Source organism: Cebidichthys violaceus, unplaced genomic scaffold (genome assembly GCF_023349555.1).
Source record: "Cebidichthys violaceus isolate CVI_PGR_0920_01 unplaced genomic scaffold, fCebVio1.0.p SCAF_205, whole genome shotgun sequence".
In the NCBI taxonomy this organism is placed as follows: Eukaryota; Metazoa; Chordata; class Actinopteri; order Perciformes; family Stichaeidae; genus Cebidichthys; species Cebidichthys violaceus.
In genome coordinates, this window is record NW_027176379.1 from 72,520 (window position 1) to 99,850 (window position 27,331).

At 43.1% G+C, this 27,331-nt stretch overlaps 1 protein-coding gene across 1 annotated transcript in view; it reads left to right on the top strand.

The window, feature by feature from the left end:
- The window catches only part of whrna (whirlin a), a gene marked incomplete at its 5' end in the record, with an annotated part of 69,440 nt that extends 42,499 nt beyond the window's left edge, over positions 1-26,941 (top strand). Inside the window, 7 exons of the mRNA XM_068716695.1 lie at positions 8,120-8,332; positions 9,359-9,580; positions 13,888-13,962; positions 15,711-16,299; positions 16,798-16,964; positions 18,736-18,858; positions 25,657-26,941. Of these exons, the coding sequence (XP_068572796.1) occupies positions 8,120-8,332; positions 9,359-9,580; positions 13,888-13,962; positions 15,711-16,299; positions 16,798-16,964; positions 18,736-18,858; positions 25,657-25,839 (1,572 nt within the window). The remainder of the gene's footprint in view (positions 1-8,119; positions 8,333-9,358; positions 9,581-13,887; positions 13,963-15,710; positions 16,300-16,797; positions 16,965-18,735; positions 18,859-25,656) is intronic.
- Between the last annotated feature and the right edge of the window lie 390 nt (positions 26,942-27,331).

Consider the following 27,331-nt stretch of genomic DNA (forward strand, 5'->3'; position numbering starts at 1 on the left):
TATATAAGGATGTCTCTTTTTTTATAATTTAAGACTAGGACTATTTTTGGTTTGTGGCTGTTTTTGGGCTCCTTCGTTCCATTCAAGGCACATTTTAGACAATAGTGTCCGCATGCTTGTTTTGATATCTATATACTTTTGGACATGTTTTGTATTTAAGTTTTCAGGCGCTTTAATATAAAGCACAAACCATGGCCAAAGCAAATGGCCTATGCAACAGCAGCTCCAGAAATACCTAAGAAGTTTCTAAGAACGCGAAGGGCTCTTTTGAAGGCAAGAAATGTTGTAAATACAATTTTTATCATTTGAGTCAAAAGAGTATTAGCTCAGAATAAGCCACGGCAACTAAGTACAAGTAAGGGGACTGGATGCTGCTCCTTTCCTGTGTTTCCTTGTGTGTGAGTGAGAGAGAGAGAGAGAGAGAGAGAGAGAGAGAGAGAGAGAGAGAGGCCATTAAGGTTGAACGATATGTAGCAGCAGGGCTTTAGGGCCAGGCAGCAGGTTGAGAGGTGATAATTCACCCCCCTGCTGCTTCTCCACATGAGCCAGAGGGCGCCTGTTGGAGCCGACTCCCACTGCTAACCTCACAATGTGTCGACGCATCCTCAGCATAAATATTAATCTCTTTTAGATTGATCTGCAGCTGATTGTGCTGCTTGAACAAGCAAAGAGACCTGTGTTCATCTTTATAAATTGCGGTGTTCTCCTGACACCGCTCCCTCGGCTGGTGACCGTGGATTCGTATCATCCCAGCGGTCACATCGTCACCCCTCCGCCATTCTTCTTCCATCCTGTAATTGAAGCCCAAAGGCCAAGCTAGACCGATAAGCTAATTAATTAAGGATAGGTCACAAAGCAATCTCAATTCTCAATCATTAGATCTGCTCTGACCCCATTTAGGCCCTGATCTAGAGCAAATGAATGTTGTTTGAGAGACAACAAAATGCATTACCACAAATAACACCGGGTAAATATTGCATTTGTCAGTCAAACCTAATTTGCTTCTTACCAGCCGCTACAGCCCCACTTGTGTTGTTTTCACCTTCTGAGTCTGTGTGTGTGTGTGTGTGTGTGTGTGTGTGTGTGTGTGTGTGTGTGTGTGTGTGAGACTGTGATGACTTGCTTCTTCTTACGTCCGTCCTTGTGTGTGTGTGTGTGTGTGTGTGTGTGTTTGTGTGTGTGTGTGTGTCATCATGACAAAATGTGGTCCTGGAGACACCTGCTGTAGCAGGAAGTACCACAGATGAGGTTTTGAGTACTTTATCAGGTGTTATATGTCTGTGGACAGATTGTGTGGCTGTGATGGCGTCACAACCATGTAAGATGCAGTCCCGAAACTTTACAGGTGTGCTGTTGAGATCAAAATGAAGACAGAGTTTGATGATGAGTGTGTGGTCCGAGCAAGGCGGGTAGGAAGTAGGGGGGGGTTCAGAAGTGGAAAAGGAGCCACAGACAGACATGTAAACACTCACACACAGACTCACAAGGTGAAAACAATATTAGCGTTGCTTTTACGGCTGGTAATAACTAGAGACCATCTCGTGATGGCATCACACCAGCCCGCATCGCCAAACTGGACCAGAGGCCTTAAGGGGGGGGGGGGGGGGGGGGGGGGGCAGTGGCACCTTCCCCACTTCCTAGCCCCTTACTTCCAGCGCCCTTGCTCTGACCACACCCATTTTGGAACTCATCTTGGCCTTCCATTTGATCTCAACACACCAGTGCAGTTTTAACATTTTAACACTCACAGACGGACTCACAAGGTGAACACAATACCAGCGTAACAAGATAAAATGGTTGTTCGTAGGAGTGCACACAGTTATCATACACAACCAAACTTGAAATGTTAAAACCTGAAGGCATTCAAAGATAAACTCCTCAGATTCAACAGCTGTTGGTATTCAAAACTGGAAGCTAGTGAGCTGAACCTCAAGATGTGTGGCTTTTATCAACAAGAGAAATCCTTCAACTTCAAAAACTGATGCCTTGCAAAGCTATCTGGCAAACAAGACACATTTTATTCTCAGGCGTCTTCTGTTTTTCAGTAGCAAGGTACTAAATATGGGAATTAGGATCATTTTATGTTTGTATGTCGCATGGAAAGCTAACTATTAGTCCTTGTGAAGAGCTACTCTTTTTAGGGTTTTGGTTGGTTCAGTTTTGCTTAAAGTTAAGAGCAAGCCAAGGAAAGATGTTCCATGTTTCTTAATTTGCACAATTGTAACCAGCTGTACTGTCCAGTATCTCACTCTCTTGACCTGGAAAAACAAACTTTCAGCAACACGGTAACCATGGCTGCTTTGTGTATGGGCTGCTTTCCTGTTCACAGACTGGTTGATGTCGTTTAAAGACGCAAGATACCTGGCAGCCCGTTATCGACATTATAGATATCCAGATTTCAACTCTGCCAGCTTTATGTTGGCACTGTTGCAGTGATGATTGTAAGAGAGTGATTTCAAAACCAACAGATCCTGCCCGTCGGCCCCTCTTCATCACTGATACACATTGATACGTCCAAGACGACAGCAGCAACAGTCTAAAGCCTCCAGCTGAAATATGTCTACACACAGCTCATTACGGTCTGAACTAAAGAAGATCAACTCAGAGCTCAGGAGCAATATAAATACTTTATAAAGTCCTTGACAGTGATTTTGATGGGGCTTGTAGAGTAAAAGTAAAGTCTCCCTGAAGAGATGTAGGTTGACTCAGATACCATCTTGGTATCGACACAAAGCAGAAGATTTGTTACCGAGATAAGACGAGCTTTTTGTGTTTTTCAGAGGGAGTTGTCTGAATGTCTTAAAGCACAGGTGTGAGGGCTCACATGTTAGCATGACTGTATGACTCTACGTCTTGTTAAAAACCAACTTGGCCACGAAGCTGCTGCTGTTGCAATCTGCTCAATCCATCATAAATAACAAGTATGCAAACGGTGATTAATGGCGTACGATGCAAGCACTGGTTTACGCCATCTAAACTGTCACTTATAATTTCAGTCCTCTCTGTGATCGAGGGGACGATTCATGTCAGTTGTGTACAAATGACCTCTGTCTCTGTAATGTAAAGTATAATAAATGTCATCAATCATTAGCAGCGGAGATGCATTGCGGTTTGACATGCTGTCCTGTAGCCATGAGGTCATGCATACTATTTTACAGCCGGTCCTCTATGACAGTGTTTCCCAAACTATTTTTTCTCATTTAAAAACTCTTTTAAAACCATCGCAAAGTTTACAATAGGCCTTTTCTATGAACGTTCCTGACCATTCTTTTCCTGTCTTTTCTGCCTTAATGTTATCTTGAAAAGGTTAACCAGCTATTTTGAAGAGATATACCTTTGCGTTATAGAAACATATATAGATGTAAAAGTACTTTATATATGAGACCAAATAAATGCATTTAGGTGGAGTTCTGGAAACAGGCTCTTTTTCCTCTCATCAGTAAAATGAACAGAATCCACACCAGCCTTTCTTATTAGATTCAAAGACATAAGTAGGCTTCAATTAAACAATATGAATCTTCAGGCTCGCTCACATGGCTCAAAGGTGTACTGCCGATATGAATCTTATATAAAAGAGGAAATTATGGAGGAAATAAATATAACTATAAATATAAAATGTATTTGCAGACTTTAATAACATCTCCTGCGACCCACCTGTGGGTCCCAACCCACTCTATTTGAATGACTGCTCTGAGCCTTAGGTAATTAGAAAATACATTTCTGATCCAATCACATAGACTGATTCTGTTATATAATATGTGATATATAAAGTATGCTAGTAATTAGTTCATTGATGCATGAAAGAGTTTAGCAGATGTGCCGCCCCCCCCCCCCCCCCCAAGCGTAACACTCACAGAGCTAAAGCACAGAGGGTTTGGAGAAGCTGTTAAGCGATAAGAAGTGAGAAGTGACCACTATTTCTCCCCTTGATGAAGTTGACCAGCAGCCCTAAATTGCGATAAGATAAGGTTTGAGCCTCGTCATCGAGCAGGAGACATGTCTGACTCCATTTCTTGAAAACTATTTTTTTATTGTTATAAGTGATGGAGTTAATTTTCTCAATCCGATGGAAGAGAGTTACAGCTTGTAATGTGACAGAATCAGAACCCACTCAGCCAAGGTAATACAGGTATATGTCAGCTTCATTGTGGAGAGTGCCAGTGATGTAGTAAATATGTCTGTGGTCATTACTTCCTGGCTTTTTAGAAACTCATAAACTTTTCATATATTAAAGTTCTGTCAGCTGGGAAGCGGTGATGGAATTGAGAAGCTAATATATTGGGCTTTAATAAGACTAGAATGGTGGAGGTGTACTTGTTCTCTCTGTAGGATTCAGATTTTAATACCAGGATCTGCCCTGTGAGGTCAGACACAATCTGTGCCACCATCATGTGCAATTCATTTCTGTAGCGTTGGCATGGCAATCTTTCCTCTCCTTTTTTTTTCAGTGATTTTCCTCATCCGGTGGTTATTTTCAGAGATAAAAAGACTTAAACTCCCTGCGAGAAAAATGTCCACCCAGTGCAAACACATTTGGGGTGCAGGGATTTTTTTTTTTTGATAGAGTGTAGTGGGGTAAACACACAGACTCACACACAGCTGGACTGTTATCTTGGGTTGGATTTTTCTTGGTCTGTTTTACTCAATGATTAAACGTTGGAGATGGCTCAGCTGTCATCACTCTATTTGGAACTTTGGTCACATGACATCAGGTCGTTGTGACCCCGGCTCATTTCAAAGAAGGGTGATCTTCCTTTTTGATAAAAGACTTTGATCCCACCCAAAAACATATTTGTATTAACACAGACAGTGACTGTCGAGTCAAATCTGTTTTGTTATTGTAAGATTTGTATATCATATTTAACAACTTTACCTCAGGGGGCTTTACATTCTGTGCAGCATACAACACCTTCTCTCCATAGAGCCTTCTGATTAGAAAAGAAAGTCCTCCAAAAAACAGGAACAAGTTGCAAGAAACCTCAGGAAGAGCAACTGAGTACCACTATATGTTGTGTGTGCTGAACAGACCGACAAGTAAATTACAGTATAGACAGTCAGGATGACAAAGTCATTTACACTGTTGGCCATCGTCATCATCTTCTTTTGCATTTTTCCCAGCCGTCCATTGACTGGGCACTGATAACTGAGCTGTCTCCATGGCAACTGAGCAATCTCCATCCACTGATTACCTGCAACTTCTCCACGTCTCTTTATTTCCTGTGCAGCTTTGGTCCCTCCCTTTCTGGTCCTCAGTTCCGCAGGTCAAATCACCTCACTGTAGCTTATATTAGCACGCATTTGAAATATAATGTGTACGGTGGTCAATGAGAAGCTGTTTATTCATTTTTTTTGTTATTGGTAAATGAGATGAGATAAACATTATTCACCTCAGGGGAAGTTGTTGTACAGCAGTTGCGATTCAAAGTGTAAATATACAGAGTCCAAATAAACTAAATGTAAACAATAAAGGTTCTCAATAAGGTGCCAAAACGAAAGGCACACAATGCCATAAATGTTGACAGAATAACGGTAATTGTCATGAATATAAATAGGTTAACAGTAAGATGCAAATTCTAAATATTGACATGCCAAAAGTAAAAAGTAAAAATCAGTAAAGCAGTCAAAATAACACTAGCTCCATGCTCGTTAGCTAAGACTCCCTGTTGCTGTCTTTACTTTAATACTGCCACATTGATTTAGAACTGCAATCAAACACATGCATCATCGCCGTCTGATTGCTAAAATAGTCACTCACCTGTTTGTTTCTCCGAATTGCTACAGACCTTTTTAGTTTTTTTGAAACCACGGAGCAGAGCTGTGGTTGGTTTGGTCGACCATGTGGGTTTATTCATCCCAGCAACCCAGCCAGCAATGTGATGTTGTTTTTCAGGAAACCTTCAGATGAGTCTTCACATGAGATATTCTAGTGTTTTCAGATAAGCAAGGCGTAGTGGAAGTGTTTGCAGGGAAAGAGTATTTTTTGTGTCCTTGAAACTAAGATTAGTGGAGGTGAGATTCTACCGAACAAACAGGACAATAGTCTCGTATCTGTTGGAAAATGCCTTTTGTCTGAAAAGGCGTGTGACATTTCCAGATCCGGCTTTATCTGATTTGCTCTTTATCAATTGGATGTCGACAGTGGTCGTTGTTGTTGTTGGTCACTGAGATAAAGGGGCCAATCGGCTTATCTGGCATTTAAGAAACCCAGCCAGAAAGTGACCTCAGAGATGGATCGGGTCCAACAAACGAACCAGCGACACTGGATGTCCATTAACTGTAGAGTGGCAGTCTTACAGTAAAAGCGTCCTCTCTCTCCGTCCTCAGACATCGCCTCCCCGAGCAGACCTCATTAGGGGGAGACTGTAGGTGTTCCACTCCAGTTGAGTGACGACCGATTTCATTAGCTCCCTCAAGTGTCGATCTGGCCTCCGATTGGACGGCGAGAGACGGGACGACTGCTCGTGTGCCTCGTGCGGTCTCATTTGTTCTCGCCGCGGCGCCCTTGAGTTCAGTAACCGGGACAAGGATGCTGCGGAGGAATTTCCGGCGTAAAGCGTTGGGATGATTGAGATTCAGGCAGGGTAGCACGTGAGTTCATCTTGGGCATTAAACAGTTGTTGGCTCTGCTCAGACCAGGGACAGTGGGACGACTACTGCTGACGATACGGAGGGACGAACACGGGCAGGAGTTGAGAAGGAGGTGAATCCAGGGAGTGAAGGAGAAGGCGGGGAAGACGGCGCCGGGCCTTTTTCCTCTCCTGCTTCCGTCTCGTACAAACGTAGGCAGACACAGACCCCGAAGCTGTGACTTTGAAGTGGTGTCTTTGATTAAGGAGTTAATTACAGAGAAGCTGCATGCTAGCGAGCAGATAACTTGGAAGAGACAAGGAACGGGCGCAGAGGAAAAGAGGAGCAGATACGGAGCGGAGAAGTGATATTGGCAGCTCATCAGTTTCTCAAGCGCAGGAGTGTCAGCCTTCTGATTGGCAGAGAAGCCAGCTGGCACACCGGGGACGGATATGAAAGCTGTAAATGAAAAGGAAACCAGAAACCTGCCACCCACATGTGTGAACGTCACCGTTTCTGTCCTGCTGCAAGCTGTGGTGTTAGTGCCACAAAGCATTAACGATAATGGATGATGTCGGGACAGAAGGAAGAAGAAAGGATGATAATTTATACATTCGGGACGAAAAGACTGATGGTTCGTTCAGTGTATGTGGGTGTTATTAATGTTCTTTTCCTGTCCGCCGTGATTGGTTTCCTGCCATTGTCTCCTCCCTAACCCTCCTCCTGCTCCTCACCGTCACCTCTGGGCCTTTGCGATTATCTCCCCTCTTTCCTCCCTGTTCTTCACTTCTTCCTCCTACTTTCCTGTTGTCTCCTCCTCCTTCATCAACCACTGTCATCCTCGCAGTTGCAGTAAGCCTTTCCAGACATCTGCCTGTCCTCATCCTCCACATCCCCCTCTCTCCATCCTCTCCATCTTTTACACCTTCCACATTTTTGCTTTTCTCCTCCCTCTCTCCCATTCTTCCTCACAACTTTCCCATCACATCAGAGTCAAGTTTTTCACATACTAGAAATTTGCTCTGGTGTTTAGTGCATACAACAAACATATTAGAAGGAAATACAAATATTAGCAATGTAATGCAAAAGTCAAGAAACATAAATATAGAATAGAAAATATATAATAAAAGGATGAAAAAATCATATGATTATAAATAATATAACTGTTTTGTAATGAGAGAGTTATACAGTTTTTAATCTGGTTCTGTGCAAAAGTCCGCAGTATAAAGAATATGTGAAATTTACAGAGATTATTGTCCTCCCTCATCCACAATCCTCGTCTCATTTTTCACTCCTTTCCACCCTCCTCTTCTTCTCCATTACTTCCCTATCCTCCTCTAAACCGTCGTCTCTATTACATCTTACATTATAGACATTCACCTCTTTGATTGTCTTCCTGACCGTCCTTTTTCTCTCACTCCATCACCCACCAAAAAAGATGGATTTATTAGGGAAAAAAACGAACAATAAATGCATTGAAAAAATGAACAACAAAAGTAAACATCTTCTCCATCTCTTGCTTTTTTCTTCTCCTCTCCTCCATCTACTCCAGCCCGGCTTTTACAAAGGCGTGGCGGGCTCACAGGTCACCCTGTCCAGCCTGGTGAACCAGTCGCGGGCCATGCTGGAGGAGCAGGCGCGCCACTTGCTGACAGAGGCGGAGCGTCAGACCATGGGCTACTACGTGGAGGAGTACCGGGACGGACACATCGGCGTGGAGCAGCTAGTCGTGGCGCTGTTCGAGCTGCTCAACACGCACGCTAAGGTGAAGGACGTGGAGGCTTGTTTGAAAACGGAAAGATCAAAAGAGAATCAATCTTCTTTCTGCAGCACTCTGTGCTCCTGTACAGTCTCTGTGTGGGATTGCTGCAAGGTTTGAATTGAAGTTCTCTAAGCCCTTTTGAGATTCATACCCAGGCTTTTTGCTGATGTTTACAGTACTGTTTTGTTTCCCCTTCATCCACTGCTCTTAAGTCTCTGGATTTTCTCACAGCAGTCTGCAGTAGTTCACCTTGTAAAAAAAACACAATAAATCAAAGGCGTTTTATTTCATACTTCTTAAGTACATTGCTGTATCACACAGCCACAGAAAGCTTCTCCCGCTGCCTTGTACTGTATGTAGAGCTACTGTGCAAATCCCTCACTGGATGGGTTGTTTTGGGGTTAGTTTTTGGTTTTTATTGTACAAAGGTGGAACAAATTAATCTAAAATAACATTGGGGCTGGATTTTAGTATAGATTTAGTTGGAAATGTAAACGTAATCCTACCAGCATTGCACAAAACTCAGTTTAACAATTTAAACCAAAGTTGTCGTTTAAATCGCCGGAGAATGCAGTTTATTCAAGAGCTCCAGATTGTATAGCGAAAGCCATAAATGGGACAATCTGTTTTGAAAACAACAACATGTATTTATCTGTTATTCACACAACAACTTTAAATGATCATTAACTGGTTAGATATACATCTTATGGTCGAGCTGGAAATATCAGAAACCTCAGGGGAATGCTCTCATCTCACAAATGCAGATATTCTTCAAGTTCAAGCTCAATCTCGATCAGAGCCGATTGTAATCTGGGTTTGGAGAGGATTAAACCGACATTTAAGCAAAGACTTAAAAGACCTATTTGGTCGAAAATAAAGTTCACAGTTTTGGTGAATCAGAATTGTAAGAGAAACCGTGCCTCAGTCCTTATCTTGCCACCCACCCAAAGTCTGTTACATCATACCTTTGCCTCCTGTCTTGATTCCCCCCCTCTGTACCTTCCCCCCCCCCCCCCCCCCCCCCCTCAGTTCTCTCTGCTATCAGAGGTGCGAGGCCTGGTCACCCCACAGGACCTGGAGCACTTTGACGGGCTGGTGCTGAGACGGGAAATTCAAGCTCTAAAAGCGCGACAGGGGACAGCTGGAGCCACGGCGCTCCAACCAGACTCCATGTCCATGGTGTCGTACCCAGACACCCTGACCTCGTCTTCAGCCAGCTTCATGACCAACACCACCCTCAGCTCTGCGCGGGTAGGCTGGGCTCATCGTAACGATCTAGCTCCTAATGATATAATTAGTGGGTGCGTGGGATTATAAAATGTGTCCATATGTGGATATTTTTGGGGAGAAAATTGTCGCTCTCTACGCTTGGAATTAATATTCCACGTGATGCTGTTTTTCTGGCATGTTTGAAAGTGCAGCAACAGCTCAGTCTGGGACAAACAAAGTTGATGGATGGACCCGAGTGTTGCTGTTTTATTTTTCTGGTCTGCCTCCCTGTCTGGGTTGTTCGGATGTATGTGTGAGAGAGAGAGAGAGAGAGAGAGAGAGAGAGAGAGAGAGAGAGAGAGAGAGAGAGAGATGGAGGCAGAGAGGTTAGTGCGATATATTTCCATGAATTACAACAGCCTCTGCTGTAGAAAAGATCCCGCTCTGGAGTGGACTTTGTGGGGCTGAACAATGACACGTTTCAATGCCTTCCTGTTGAGATTGAAAAGTCTTTTCGACGGACATTTAATAGGTTGTGTTTTTCTTCCACCTCAATAACCCTCCTCACGCCCACTTCACCCCAAACTCCTCTATAGGAACGGCTGCTCTGGCTGATAGATATGATGGAGGTAGGAGTCGCTGCTGAAAGTGATGAATGCTCTCCAACACAAACCCACACATACAGTACAGGACACAGTAAACAAGGGCGTGTAAAGTTCCTTGTGGGTACCAGACACACATACACTCACCTTGGTTTGTGGTTTTGCAGTGAATTTGTTTGCGGTGTTTTTCTTCTTGTTTTTTCCTTCCTCTACCTTGATTTGGACAATATCGGCAGTGCTTTCAGAAAAAGGTTCTCCACAGTCCTAATGAACAACCGTGCTAATAGTGTGTTGTGACTGTGAAGGAAGTCTCTGGTAGTGTTTGTGTGGCTGAGATCTCTGCTGCGAAGAGAAAAGATCGTCTTTGAGTATATTGAGCAGAAGGACGACCATGTTTCTTGCTCGTGCCCAGGAGAAGATCTCCAAGCCAAAAGTTCTGATCTTACAGTCGTGTGACAGACAAAACCCTTTTTTGCATTATAGGGAGGGAGAGTAATATTGTTTTCGACCAACATATGGAGCTTTTATATGACTCTAGACCCAGGGCCCGGGAGTTCTCCTGATGTCGGCAGATCTGTTGAGAAGTGTCAAATAGAGTTGATTTATTATTGTTGTTGCATTTTCCAAATTTCTGGTGTTTCCACTCTATTTCCATGTGCATAAGACAGGTGGATAGATACATTACAATAATAAAGATTTATACTAAATTCTCACTTTTTACATCTTCACTTGATCAGGATTTATTTTAAATTATGAAACGACTGCCGCTCCTCATGTCTTCTGTTTATGTTTCCAATCATATCAGGAGAATACTGGACAGCTTCTTGTTCAGTTTAGTTTACACGTGTGGCAACAATTCAAAAGCAAATGTGTTCGTTTGTAGCAAATGTCTCAGCATCCAAGTGTTTGGGTTTATACAAAGACGACGAACTGCAGAGATGAACACACACACACACACACACACACACACACACACACACACACAGAGTGTATAAGCTGACAGCGGAGAAAAGCTGTTGACTGTTTGCAGATTTTTCCACCAACCAGACTCTTCCCTTCAGATGCATCAGATCGGTTTTCTTTGTCCTCCCCTCCGAGAAGCGACATTTACGTGTGTGTGTGTGATGTGCATGGTGAGTGTGTGTGTGTGTGTGTGTGTGTGTGTGTGTGTGTGTGTGTGTGTGTGTGTGTGTGTGTGTGTGTGTGTGTGTGTGTGTGTGTGTGTGTGTGTGTGTGTGTGTGTGTGTGTGTGTGCTGTTTTGGACCCATGGGTGACTGCTACCACTGCTGCGTGAAGCAGATTAGAGAGCTGGGTGGGTTTGGGAGGATAAAAATACTGGATTTTTGAACCGCACTCAAACCCAGGTATACAGTCAACTGCGTACCAATGCATGTGCACTCACACACACACACACACACGCACACACACACACACACACATATGGAGACGCCGTTTCAGCTTGCTGGACAAACACAATGTTGCTGTCGGATGGTTCTGCAAAATGTCAGATTACATTCAAATGACGATATTTCTTAAGATTCAGTGACAATGTTTTCTTATCCTACTAATATCAGTATGGTTGAGATTGTGAAGTGTAGGCAACTTTCTAAACTACTTTTAAAAAGCCTAAAGAAAGAAGCATCATGATTATGTGTCTGAGACGGGCTGTGAAAACACAAGGCTTCTGTGTTCCAGGCCTCGTTCAGACGGACCCAATCAGATCAAATAAATGCACTTTCCAGGTACAACACCATGCAGTCATTCTAGGGTTCATCACGCGATTGTCATGATGAAGTATTATAAATCCACTGTGCAGTCTTTTGGCATCTGATGAGCCTTTAAACTCATGAATCTGCCGTGTTACTCAAACTGTACCTCCTGGGTCATATTTTAACTTCTCACCGACATCTTCCACAATCGGGCGGATCAGTAGTGTTTGTAATCACAGTTGCTTCCACTGTTGACGCAGTTTCACATCTGTGATCCTGTCATGCACATCTTGAGTCATTTGCTGCTTCTCATATAACATAAATCCAAGCTGGAAGTTCAGCCTAGCTCTTCAATCTAGATTACACATCATTTGTCATCATGTCGCCTTAAATTCCTGCTGAGAGCAGGCGGCAACCTCCGGTTCTGAAAAGTGAAGCCAAGGTTGAAGAGCCTTAAACTTGTATTTAACTCCTCCGGTTGCAAAAAGTCTGGTTGTATAGAAGTCTATGAGAAAATGACTCTACTTCTCACTTGATTTATTCCCTCAGTAAACATTGTAAACATGAGTTTATGGCCTCTCTAGTTTCAAGTCTTCTTCAATACAGCATTATGTTCATTTAGTAAATTATGATCCATTTAGAATCAAACAGACCATAAAGCATGGTGTGCTTCAGGCCGTTGCTACCTTGTGATTGACAGGTGGATACCACGGTCCTGCAGTTGTCCGTGTGTTCGTCTCACAACTTTAACCCTTTCACAGTGTGTTTTCATTCATAAAAGTTCATTGTAACGCCTACAAATTTCACATTCAGCGTTCGGTTGTATTTAGCTCCACCCTATCCTGTCACTTGGCATGGCGACGGGCAAAATGACGAATTCAAGGCTTTAAAACCGTGGTCCACAAAACCAATGGTTTAATTCACGGTCACATGTCCATTTCTTATAGACAGGCAATGTCTGAGAGACATGTCAGACTACACGTAGATCTAATCATAGCTTGCGGCAACAACCGTTGCATCCAAAGTGTCACAGAGCACGTTAGACAGGGTAAAACCTTGCAAGAGAAGAGGCAAAAAGTCTGACATCCTTGTCTTTTTTGTTGAGGTCACAGACGCCAAATTGGTTGTTTTCCACTATAACAAACTACACAGCGCAGATTTTTGTCCCCAAAAGTTTTTGGTTCTTCTGATCCCGGCAGTCAAACACAATAAACACCACCCCAAATGTTATTATTTACCCCAACACATAACAACCCACTACTTCCTTGGCATTGGATGTAATTTCTGCAGTCTTGCCTGATATGATTGCTGTGCAGACTGAGAGACACACACGACATACAGGCAAACTCTTGACTGCTTACGGTGCAGAACAGCGTCTCCCCGTGTAGAAAGCCGATCGACTTTTTTGATGAATAAATTGTCTGTAAGTGCACGCCGTGCGGCAACAAGGGGTAATTAAGCTGAATTGATGTTGCTTCTGTTTTGGTTTAGTGGCAGAGTTAAATGAAGGGCAGCGTTTCTCTGAACTCAGCTCCTCTGCTCTGAAATCACTCACAGATCTGCTGCAAATTGCCTCCTCTACTCCACCACGGCGGTGGGATTGAGCTGCCAAATCCAGCTTCAAACTCAGCTGATGGTTCTCTATTGATTTCCCGGCATGTGTGTTTTGCCCGTGGAAGAAGATGTGATAGCTGTGTGTGTGTGTGTGTGTGTGTGTGTGTGTGTGTGTGTGTGTGTGTATGTGTGTGTGTGCGTGCGTGCGTGCGTGCGTGCGTGCGTGCGTGCGTGCGCGCGCATGTCTTATTTGCTTGCCTTCCTTATAAGCTTTAGGATTGACAAGCGCATGCGATTAGATATTGACGTCCTTCCTTTTTTTTTTTTTAGAAGATGTGGAATCTCATTTGGCATTTGTTTTGGGTCAAACGCACATCTGTGTTTAACATCTGCTCACAAGCGTTTTCTTCTGTCTTTTCATCTTTCTCTTTCACTGCTGCACCTCTTGTCCCCCTTCCTCCATTTCTTTCCTGTGTCTCTCAGAACGACAGCGTGGTGGAGAGTAATGAGCAGGGTCCTCCGGAGAGTCTGAACACGCTGCTGACCGACATCTCTCTGGTGAGCCGGGCAGACAGGCACAGCCCATGCTTTGCCCTGATAAAGATGGATGCGACACTGGGGAGAAGTGAGGAGGTGGGGGGAGAAAATGGGGGGAAAAAAAGAAAGAAAAGGGAGAAGAGTTAGGGACAGATGATGGTACCTGAAATGTCACACTGCTGACCTGCAGGCTTTGTATTGGAGTGGTACCACCAAATGAGAACAAGAGAAAGAAAGACAAGTAGTGAGTAAGTGTCAGTCTAGCCTTTCTTCATCTTTTCCTTGTTGTGTGGAAGGAGAAGAAACTGATCACTATAAGCCACCTGGCATGTCCAATTTTCCCGTCTATCTCTCCATCTCTCCAATGTGGAGGAGCTTACGGTTGCACGTTAAGGTAAAAAAAAAAGAGAGAAAAGTTTGCAGTTTCCAAAGCAACAAGAGATATCAAGAGCAGGAGATAAGAGGGTCAAGCAGGAAGTTTTTGTCTGCAGTTGTTCAAGGCTACCTGCCACTCAAATCATACCGTACTTTTCTTTTGTACACTTTCTTTTACACACATTTGGTGTCTCTTTTCATACGCTGGTGAGCCACTCATGTCTCTGTGTTCATCCCACTGTTCGGTTTGTGTTTGAGCACCCTAACATTGAAACGCAGGATCCCAGCGGAATCACACAGCAAGCAGCGACGTGTCCGATGTGGTTTGCATTCATTAAACTTCCTCGAGACAGCTGTTATTGTCACTAAAACCAGTGGCGTGGTTTCACCGGTGTCTAAGTTGTGTGAGTGAATATTGGTTGGAATTAGAAAGACAGAATATGAACACTTGGTTTAAACTTTGCGTTAATGTACTTTCTCTGTAATTTGCAAATTAGGGCTCTAGTGTAACTTTACAGTTAGATACACAGGGTTCAAAGTTAGTAATGCAAACGTATTTATACCCCTTTGCATGTCAAATCTGCACATTTTTAACCAATTGTTAAATGGTTGTCCACTGCTAATAATAATAATAATAATATATTTTATTTGTATAGCGCTTTAGAAGGTACTCAAATGCACTTTACATGGTAAACAATGAAAGCAAAAACAATATAAACAAGGTAGATAGATCACATTATATAAGTAAGAAACAAAAACATACATAACTAGCATCGCAGGTTAAAAGCAGATTTAAATGCAGTTTTTTTTTTTTAAAGTGGCAAGTGACCGAAATGCCACTTCTATATGCATTTTCCTATCTTCCTATATCAACTTTTCTTTGCAAAATAAGTGTCCTTGTTGTTCTGGAAAATCTAGTGAGGTGACTGTTTTCAATGCTGTCACTGCCATAGATCAAAGTCCATTCACCTCATTGTACTGGGGAGGCAGCAGAAGTCAGACAGAAGACGGATAAATCAAGACCTGGATAAATAACACCAAAATTACTGTAGATACAACTAGAGGTACAGCAAGTGAGAAACGCTGAGAAGTGACCCGGCAGATCTGTATCTACATACAACTAAAATGAAGAAGAAGTAATACCTCGATGTCCTCATACAAAGAAAATGTCTGGAAATTCTCAAAACTCATTTTGCCACAAATCTTGATTAAACTGATTGTGAGGCAGGACATTCCTTTAGGACTTCTGACAGTTAATGGATGAAATAAGATTGCTCCGTCTGGCATTTAATTTATAAAAAAAAAAAAAAAGAGTCCGAATCATATATATTGCATTAAACATATAATTGTTACACCCCTAATCAATGATGAATATATATATCCTCTCACTTCAGGACGACGTACAGTCCACCACAGCTGAATCTCCCCCCTCCTTCAAGCCTCCGCCCCCACCAGGGGTGCAGAGGCGCCCAACTAGACGAGATCAGCTCAACAAATGCCCCTCGTCCGAATCCTCCCACTCAGGCCTGTACTTCACAGCCCCGGCCTCTCACAACCACAGCAGAGCGCCCGGACACGCCCCTGCCTCGCCCTCGCCACGCCACAAACGAGAACATCCCAGGGACCCGTCTCGGGACTACGCGGTCGTCAGAAAGAGAGATCCCTCGGTACCTTCAAAGAAAGAACAGATAACAGCTGCTCAGTTGTCCATGGTCTCGCAGCACAACATCGGCCCTTTCCCCAGGGTCCAGTCCCCCAACAGGGGCACAAAACCTGCTGCCCCGCCCCCTTCACCTCCACCTCCACCTCCGCCTCCACTCCCTGCTCCTCCCCCACCCCCTTCTCTTCCCCTCAAAACAGTGTCCATGTCCAAAGCCTCCCCTTCCTCTCCTGGCTCTAAACAGCAGTTTGTTACAGTGGAGGTTCACAGGCGCAATGCAGAGCCCGACTTCAACGAGGTGCGGCCGCTGCCCCAAGCTCGAGGTGAGGGAGCACCGGAAGTCCAATGTACCACGGGGCAGATTTCTTTTATTTGTGTCCTCAAATAACATGCACATGTATGACTGCAACTAATTCAAAGTAATAATGATATATAGATGTATCATATAGTCATTAAATTTGTATTGTCTGCAATACAATGCGGAAACATGCGTATAAATAAACATATAATTTCCCCAAATATTTATTTACTTTGGCTTAATGTGCTGAAATGAGCAATTACCCAGAGCTCTGTATGATTTCCACTGCATGCAAACCATCACTAATCTTAATAAGATTCTAATCTTGTATTTAATCTTAAAATCTGATCTTTTTCAGGACATTTCTAAAAATATGGGTTGTTTTTTTTCTCTTAAATTGAACTAGAAATCAAGTAAAAAAATAAATTTAAAAAAATGAGAATGTTGGATTGCTTTCACATAAGAAGATTTAAAGGCCAAACATCATCATGTCACATCTGCACATCTGCCTGTTTACACTCAGGTGGCGCCCTGTCTCAGCTGTCAGACAGCGGCCAGACCCTCAGTGAGGACAGCGGGGTGGACATAGCTGAGTCAGGACACATCAGCAAAGACAGCAGCCCCCATTCCTCATGCACACGCCACCCCCGAGACACCCAGGGGGGTGGGGGGGGAAACCCCTCCAAACCGGTGAGGGGGTCACTCTGAACAGCTGACAGCCAAACATGGATGGATGAGTAGATTCATTTGTTGAACTCTGAGGAATAACAGACGTATTCAACTCATTTAGGAGTCTGTGTGCCGTTGTATTTCTGTATTTGTGAGGACCAATTTGAGTGAGATTTGAAGGGGAGGACATTTCTGGAAAACACATTTGAAAATTAAGGACATTTTTTTTAAAATGATGACATTTTGGAAAGTAAGGACATTTTAAGGAAGTGGGAATATGTTTGGTAAGTGGGAACAACATTTTTGGAAGGTGAGCATAACTTTAGAAGATGAGGAAAATTGGAAATTTAAATATCTTTTAAAAAATGAGGAAATCTTTTAGTGTACGGATATATCAAGAAAGTGAGGACATTTTTATTAAAGATGTTTTTGAGAGTGTAGACATATTTGAAATGGGAGGACATTTTGTCCTCACTTCATCAAAGGGCTGTTTTAGGGTTAATGGGCTACTCTACTTTAAAGTTATGGTTAGAATTTGTTTTAAATGAAGGGTAGAGAGTCCATTGTGATGTCTCTTTGGGTCCTCACAAGTATTGAAATACAAATGTGTGTGCGTCATCTGTGTGCGTATCTGAAGAAAAACACTTTGATAAATCGTTGTGCTGATCCTCCTCCGGAATCTGTTGTCAAACCTAACCTTGATCTCTTCTCTCCTCCCTCTGTTTGTGCTCACACAGACTGTTTCCTTTGTTTCACTCATTTGTCTATTTCATTCATTCATGTCATTCATTCAGTCACATGACTCATCTCTCGCTCGCTCACGGTGTAGCGTTATGAAACTCTCAAAGCGCTCCCTGGTTGTTATTGATTGATGGAAGGAACAGCAAGTAAGGATGGGAGTAGCCTAATTGTTTATGATGAGAGGGCTGTTCGATTCGGTGTCCGTTTTACAATTATTTAGGCAGAAAATGTGACGGCGGCATCGACTTCGTATCGTAAAAAGACGCATTTTATTGCGAAGGAGCGAAGCATTTACCTTCTGTCTGCTACTGAGTCTGCTGAAGAGAGAAACGTTATGTGCTCATGATAACCGCCCCACACTGTTCTAAAAAAACACATTTGTTTTAGCCTCGTTATAGCCTACTTTTCCTTATGTCATTGAAATCACACGACACGTTAACTGATGGAAAACTGTGGGTAGCTGTGAGCAAGTATGTAAATGCGGAATGACATTCAACAATCAGGGTTCCCTGCCAGAATGCTGAAATTATATGTTATTCCTCTTAACCACTAGGCCGCCGTTGATATTTAATATGGACGTACAATCCCAGGAACATGTTTCAGATTAACATACAGATGAAAGAAGCTCCTCAAGGAAAAAGGAAGGGTTATAGAAGCCAATGGAAGAGAAGCTTCATGAGGTGTGACTAAATAGTAGAAAACAATTGCATAGATGCCTTGTTAAAAGTGAGTAGAAATAGATTTCTTTTGTCCCCTGACTTTTGAAGCTGTCAGAGGACATTATTGCTCTTCCAATTTGTCACCAGGATTGAAGTCATGGCCTTTATGAATGTGTAGATCCATTGAGAAAGACTCTTGGGAATTGTTGCTCAGTGAAAACAAATCTCTTCCTTGTATAAACACAAGCAGACAAATAAATGCACAAAGGGGATGCAGACATAGGGAGGTTGGGTAAAGTTATGGATTAATAATTAGGCTTTTAGATATGCATAACTCATGTTGTTCTGATTTGACAACTCGTGCTCCTCTGTCTCTCTCTCTCTTACTTTAGCCGGGGCTGTTGGAGCCCACCTCTACACTAGTGAGGGTGGCAAAGAGTGCCAGCACTCTGGGTATCGCCATCGAAGGTGGAGCCAACACCCGCCAGCCGCTGCCCCGAATTGTCACAATACAGGTGAGTCAGGAAGAAAATACAACGATGTTTAAAATAATGGCCGCTCTAGGATCACCTCTACTCTATTTCAGTAGATATCTCTGCAACACAACACATAGACGTCTTTGATATAACACCAACACTGTGACCTCCTCACATTCTGTGGATAATGTTAGTTCATTTTTTTTAAAGTTTTAATCTAAACTTCTGGCCAGATCTCACACATTGCACCTTTAACCCCGCTATCCTCATCAGCATGCAGTCGGCTCCTTGTTGGTGAATTTTCTCCTCGTATTGTTGGCTGTGGTTATTATATTCTGGGAGCCTTCTTTCATTATTTCCTGCCATTGTACCACACGCCCACCTTCCAGGGATTCACTCTGCAGCTGAACTCACTCTGAGATTTCTGCTTATTGTGTCCTCGTTGTTGCTCACACAAAGATGATTGTGACATTAATGGCCTTCGTGAAAACGCTCGACGGCCCGGAGATTTTGGCAACTCGTGTTCCAGTTATGAGGCAGTTGGTAAAATGTTGATGTTTAGGATTAAAGGCAGAAGGCAGAATCGGCAGCAACACCGATGGGAGATTATACAGCACCTTTTATGTAAAAGATAATGATAAAGCTCAGTTCGGATATGTTCATGTTTACTTAATGATGAGGCTGAATAGAGTTGCACATTTTCAAGTAAGAGGTTTTACATTTGCACATCTGTTTTGGAAAAATACTGGAAATTCAGAACTTCTGGCTATGAGTGAAATCCAAATATTGGCAGGTTGGTGAGCTCTGAGGAAAGCTATTACTGTGACTGGGTGTGCATTTCTCTGTCTGACACAGTAATTTGCAAGTCAACAAAGCCTTGTATTAGCTCAGCATCTGTAGCACTAATCATTTCCTAACCACAGAGGAACCTGGGAGTTACAATTTAAAGATCAGAGCAGCTACAGACTGCAGTCCGCTCCCTGTTCAAAGCTGTCTGTCAGTCGCCCACTCCACAGAGGTGGTGGTTGAAATAACAAAAAACGGGCTGCTGATTGTGAGGGGAGGGATGAAAGGATTGGAAATCAGCACATTCCAAAAATCAAAGAGTGCACTGGAAGAAAGGGCGCCAAGTGTGAGTGAAGGATGCGAAAGAAGTCAGAGCGATGTTAATAAGGAGCGGAGGAACAAGGAGGATTTGTACAGATGGGGAAGTGGAGGTCTGGTGCTGTTGGTGGTGGGAAGGGTTGCATTGGGACAGATCTGTTTTCATTCCCAAATTGCAGTTGTTCCCATCAGTTGTCAAGATACAAATCCTCAGGCACAGGCAGGAGAATGGGATTTCGGGTTCTCTTTTTTTTATCTGATGTATCTGTTTTTGTCTATTGAAGCGAGAAACGCAGCTTGCCAGATTTTATATCAGAGCTGCTTCTTTGCTGCATTGTTGTATGTTCTTTAGCTTCATTCACTCAGAGATAACTAAGCACCAGCTCTTTAGCAAAAATCACAAACTTATAGTTACAATTTGATGAAAGTGCTTGGGGTATTATAGAGTCTGTTTTCATTGGAGTGGAGTTTATTCCTCCATGTGACATGGGCAAAAAAATGTACAATCAGCAGCAGTGGTGTCTCTAAGCTCTGCTTTTCAGGAGAGTACAACGTTAAAATGATAACCATCTCAAAGTCCTTGCACATTTTTTGAATAAGCGCATCCCGTCTATCACAAAGAATAACTAAACCATGAAACTATTGAAATAAAAGCAAATTCAGCCGAGGATTGTCCGTGACATAATCACACACAGCAAGAGATGCTCTTAAGGTTACGCCTGAGTGATGAAGCCACTGAAATGGTTCGACCCATAACCAATTCCTCTAACTCTCACAGACGCTAGAGTGAGAGACTAATAACAATAAAAAGGCAGCTGAGTGCAACGGATAATAGCAGAGAGAATCGGCGCTTTCTCACTGTGGCATGAGGAGGTCCAGTGAAGCGGCCCGAAAAAAAGGTTAAAATTAATAAGATGTAACTAATTTTAACAGAGTTAAAGTTCATTTAATCCTTTCAGACAAGTAGATTGAAATTTGAATCAGGTTAAAATGATTGCTGGGTCTCTGATTACAGCTCCACACTTTTCAGAATTGCACAGATTTCTTCCAAACTTTGGTTTGCTGAGGTGCAAACCCTATCGATCACAAGCGAGAGGAAGCCACAAGCTACATGACACCATTGCTGCTTCCCCGAACAATAACACTGTGTGGCTTCACAGTTATTTAGAGGCATCAATAACATGGTAGCTTCAAGGCCACTTGTTACAGAAATGGAGAGAGACTTTTCTGGAACATTCAGTTTCCACGAGGGAGAAGCGAGCTGTGAAAATTTTGCTCCATCACCTGGGGAAAGCTAACTCAATGTTATTAGACCCTTAAACAAGGCACGCACAACCTCAGTGCTTCCCCCGGTCAGGACCAAGAATCAGAATGATACATTTGCTTTGATAAAAAAAAACATACATTTTGTTTGTCTTTCTGATGAGCTTCGGTTCTGTCCGGGGGGCAGGTCGCATCAAAGCCAGTGCCCTGTGCAATATCGTTTCACTGCAGTATTGGAAGTAAGCACCGTGGAGTCGTGATACAGCAAATTTCTGGCTTCCCATCTCTCCGGGCGCAAGGGGCTCTCGCCTCGAGTCACCTCAATCAGTGCTGCTGAGGATGAAGTGCAGATGAGTAAGCTGCTGCCGGCCGGTCGTTATCAGCCCCCATCACACCTCCTGAAGCAACAGCTTGTTATCGCTGCCGTCTTCCGATCGTGACGACCGAGCGCTCTGCTAGCTCAGTAATTGTTGGAGGCTCAGCAAATAAGAGAGGTGACGATGGGGTCCTGATGTGGAAGGCACTGCCGGTGTTTTCAGCCTTCAAAGTCGCTCGTAATGAGGTCAGTTGTCGGTTTCAGGAGGAGGAGGACATGGAGCTGACAGAAAGGAAAGCATGAGTCTGTCTCTTATTTGGTGTGTTTTTAAGACCACAAGAAAGGGATTTCTTTTGTCATTTTTTTCCTTTTCTTTTTTAAATAATAATATAATAAAATGTCGGCACAGTAAAAAAGTTCTGCAAACCACGGATGCATTGAATGTCGACGTTTTTGAATTAGGTCAGAGCAAGTGTCGTAGTACAACGAGCAATGCGCAGAGCAAGTGCAGTAGTTTCTCAAACGTGGTATAATAACCTTCTTATATACAGTGATAATAAATAGCAGAAGGAGCGAGACAGTCCACAAAGTGTGAGAGGGTGAGATGGTGGATGGGTCAAACAAACACAGGCCCTTCACCCAGGAGACTGCTGTTCATGTCCAGTGTGAAACCAGAAGTACACTTTGACACTTGTTGCGTAGCGTAAGTCCGCTGAGGGCGGTTATTTATTCACGCTGGTTACGATCTTTTCTCTAACCTCAACGAAGTAGTTCTGTTGCCTAAGCATAACCCATCGTTTAACCGCGTTAACCAAGTGGCATTGTGCATTTCTGCAAACGTGATACAAGGCTGATGTGAAACATATTTATAAAACTTGTGTTTTTGGATCAGAAACATTAACATTCAACTGATCCCGTGGTGTGCAGAAACGTACAATGCCAACATTTTTGTTCTGGCTACTGGATTGCAAATTGTATGGCTACTTGGTGGAACACAACAAGCAGACAGACACACTGCTCTGACATGTTGCTGTCATTTAAAGTTGCTATTGCTAACATGTTAGCAAAAAGACATCTTGCAGACACAGAGCAACATGATCATTGATTCGGAGTTGGGTTTGTGTCCACCTAATGAATTTAAGTCCAATATTAACTTAACTTTTAGCTCTGGTTTGGTCAAAAATATCCGTCTTTTTAGCTGCTAAATGCCAAATGTTTAACTTTCTTCATCATCTGCTGTTTGGTGCTGGGCAGGTAGTGTACAGCGGCTTTATCAGCTGCAGTATGCTTCAGGTTAGGTTGAGGAAAATGCAGACTGGGAAATAGCTTAAACCGCCCACATTTGTTTTATCGTGGAAATATGGTGGAAATATGGTACAGGCTCACACGGTAGCACAGCCAATCAAGAGTCAGTCATCGACAAGGAGCTACGCTGAGTCAGCTCATCCAGATCCTTGCTCAAGCTGCAATGACACAGTCACAAAAGGCATGCAGAGGCCGTTACGTGTTGCCTCTCAACATAAAGAACACACTATTCCTTGCATTGGCACTCAATGCTCGTAACGGATGTGAATCATCCACAGCAGAGACGTCCAAAATTTGAATGTATAATGAAAATGATTTGGATGAAAAAGCTAAGCTGTCTTGACTGTGATTATATATATATATATATATATATATATATATATATATATATATATGTGGAGGCTGCTGTTGATTTCCCACTTCAGATTGGCGGGAGGGAAAGAACAGTAGCCATGACTTCGCCACTTATATTTGTCCTCTGGGCATATGACCGCAGAGGAGAAGCAGATCTGCTGATCTATTAGGTGAACAAACATGGTTCAGAGAAACAAAAGTGTCAGAGGGAGGCCTGTTGGGAGAGTCTTCTGATTTCACGGCCAAGGAGCTGAGACTCACTCGAGAAATGAGACCTGAGTCAACATCATGTGTCTTGCACATGTCTCAGGCTGTCAATAACAGACAGCCTGTTTCTAATCCCATATGAAATGTGTGAGGGTGAGAACTGTAAGTGGGGAGTGTTGCCGGTCAGGAGAAAGCATTCCACTTCTTTCTAAAGGCAGTTTGCCGTGTGCTCTGAGGGCCGGAGTGTGTGTGTGTGTGTGTGTGTGTGTGTGTGTGTGTGTGTGTGTGTGTGTGTGTGTGTGTGTGTGTGTGTGTGTGTGTGTGTATTTATGCGTCTGCACTCCTGTGAATGCGTTTTTTCAGTAACAGCGCGGCTCTATTTCAGTATGATAATGAAGCACCTGTCACATTTACAGCGTGGTGTTTAAATTCTATCTTGTGTACTGAGAGGATCTGGTTTACAGAACAGAAGTAAGGATCTCAGACTCTCGTAAAAACTTTTTTTGCAGGGCCTCTGAGCTACAGAGACAAGTGGGCTTCTTGGATAGCCTTGGAGCTGGGCCAGTTAGTTGTTTGTTTTATGTAATGATCATTTTTACCTTTGGGATTTTTGCCATGGTGATTACATTCGGTCACAGACAGAAGCACAAAGAACACTTGCCGTTTTTGTGACGAAAAAGATTCTGTCTGCTGCAAAGTAAAGTGGATTTTTAACCATTCGCTTGAGCTGTGACCATATTTCTTCAGCCAAACAAAGACAGCAATCAGATATGACACATGTCCCTGCTCATTTACATAACATGTATTGCATTTTTCACGTTTTCACATTTGATGTTGTGTTTATATACTATATTTTCCTGGTGTTGTACAAGACAAGGAAGGAGATGTTTGTGTTGTCTTCATGCATTAGATGGGAAAGGCATCCTTGGCCTTCATTTGTATTTTTAGCATGACATTTTGTAAATCTGGCAATGAATTGATAGTTGTAGCAATACATTTGTAGGGCCTCAGGCAAGGCCAGTTTCATATTCTTATCCTAAACCTGTGCATCACTCCGTGAGCCTCGCTTGTTCGAGGCTTCCAAGTCAGATTTAGCAAATTTCTCATATGAACTCGATAAATGCAATCAGTTCATGAGTAGATGCATTTGTGAGATACGATCGTTAATATAGACTACACCTCCAACTTTCATTCTCTCTCTCGAGAAAAACTGCAGAGCTTCAAGTCCAGCTGCCAAAACTCAGCCAATGAAAACAAATTTGGTGTGCTTTCACGCCTAACCAGTTTGGTTCCGTTAAATGGAACTCTGGTGCAGACTTAACAACCAGATCGAGGCCGCCTGAAAAGAAGGGTCATGGTCGCCAATGCAGTCTGTTTGTAGTGTTAAAGTAAAACCGACCATCCACAGGACTGTGTGAAAGCAGATATGTGACTTTATCATGAATTCATAAGCTATTAAATCCATCTGCTGATCGTGAACTCAGATGTCCGGATCCATACACACAATCTATAGACTATAGTTACACAGAATCATGGCGACACATATGAGTGTTTTTCATCAGACACATCAGAAAGTGACAAGCAGTAAAACCAGAGGTGTGTTGAGCTTGAGTCCTGCTTTGTGTACTTTGGCAGTTAGAAGTGAGTGAAATGATGAGGAGGTTCATTTGCAGTCTTGACTCACAATCAGTTCTATCTTTGCAAGTTATTTTTTGTCATCAGACAAGATGAATGAACACATGAGGCACAGAAGTGCACCATGACTTGACTTGGCTCTCAGTCCCCGCCCCCTTGATCTATGGAATGTTGGCATGTCGACACAACTGTCAGTCGGTGAGTCACCTGTCAGTCCGTACGACTCCATGTTTACAGCTGTTGGTTTCTTTGGAATAAGTCAGTGTGAACACAAACCGGAGTCGGGCTAAGAAGCAGTGATGTATCTTTTTCTTTTTTCTTGAACCAAAGTACAAGTGTGAGAGCATCCGGAAACTCCAAATGTATCCAAATGAAGGCGTTCTGATTCTTTTCACGTTTTAGAGAAGGCAGTTTATCTTGACATTAATTGTACAATAAAAGGGATTTTTTTTTTTGTCTAAGTGAGTGGTTTCTAAATTTAAAAAAATTAATGAACCCAACAAGTTCCCTTGAGTCTCTTGTACGTGCTGTTTATTAACAAAACTGTCAATACGAGTGGCTCATTTATTATGCTTCTTATCAGTTTTTTTTACTCAAAATGTAGAGTTTAGTTCTTTTAAAATTCACATTGTCTCCATCTCTCTGTTTCTTAGAGAGGTGGTTCAGCTCACAACTGCGGCCAGCTGAAGGTGGGTCAGGTGATTCTGGAGGTAAACGGGGTTTCCATGAGGGGCCGCGAGCACAGGGACGCCGCACGCCTCATCGCCGAGGCCTTCAAGACCAAAGAGAGGGACCACGTGGACTTCCTGGTGACCGAGTTCAATGTGGCGCTATAGCTGAGTGGAGGAGGAGAGAGGACGATGACGGGGGCGGCGCCAAGAGAAGACAGGTTCGAGGACATCCCGGGAAGAGGAAAAAGAAGAACTTTGAAGCATCTGTTGTTTTAAATGGCACAACTCTTTTAGATTGACACAAACGAACCACCAACTGATCCCTGAGCCCTTCTAGAAACCCACCCTTGATTCTGGATACATGATACTCACATTTACAAAGTATTATTTTCCGCCGTGGACTTTGTTCAGGACGCTCCTCAACGTGTTACCTCCCCACTGTGAGACCTTATGCACTAAAATGGAAACTAGTGAGACGTATACAATTTTCTTTTGTTCCCCTCCGTCATAAAAAAACTTGTGGATTTACAACCATTCGAACCGACTGGAACTTCTCGTAGCACGACCCATGGTCCCATGGTCCGTTTGTTTTATTTATCTTTTGCTTCTACCGTCAGAGACAACGGCACATCTAAGACTGATCCCTGCTCGACTTTACAAGCTCGGATTTGTAAATGTAAAAATGAACAAATGTAGATACAGATGCATATATAGTGTACACATAAAGATAGTCCTATATGAATTATAAAACCCTTAACCTCTGTTGCATCATCGCTACATAGTGATATATTTCAAAGATGATGATAATTCAGGCAATATGGGAATCGACGCGTTTTACAGTGATGCCACCGGCCTGTCTGCGTATTACCACCCTTTCACCAAAAGGATAACAGAAATACACATTACATTGCTCATATTTGCTTGATCAGACAGACTGTTATGATGGAAATCTTCATTTGGGCTCCACACAAATGCAAATCATTTCCTGTTTCCTTTCCGCTGCTCCATGTGCATCTGTATTATTTGAGGCGACGTTCGCACTAAACTGGCTGAATTTTAAAATGCTGTGAAAATAACATGCGCTGTAGCCAAGTTTCCTGGCACACACCAAAAGAAAAAGGTTGTCGTGTTCAGATTCATTCACTCTACAGAGCAATTTTGGAGAGCTCAGTTGGATCAAAGATGCTGCATGTCTTCAGATTTGGCCAGTTTAGTGTGGAGGTTCTCTCAGAGGGGATCAAACCCCTCGGTTTTCCCCCTCAGACCGCTTTGCTCCTGCTCGTCTGAATAACAATTGATGATTTTATTTTGTAATTTCATAGTTTTAATTATATTCACCCTTGGGGGAGGGGGGTGGGGGGGGGGGGAGACTTGCTGAAGCCATGCTCAGTGCAGCAATTACCCTCAAGAGGGGCGTAATGAGACATTTGGAGGACGACACTGCCAAAGATTTGAGAAACACTCCTCCCCACATGTTCACACATGGAACGTGTGCACGCACGCACACATCTTATCCACTTATGGAAAAGCAATTAGGAGATAAGCAATCAGGTGGCGTGAGAGAGGGAGCGAGAGGGAGAGGAAGAGAGAGAATGAGAGAGCGACAAAAGCAGCAGATGAGACGTGATTGTTGCTGTGATGATTTGCTTCCTCACAG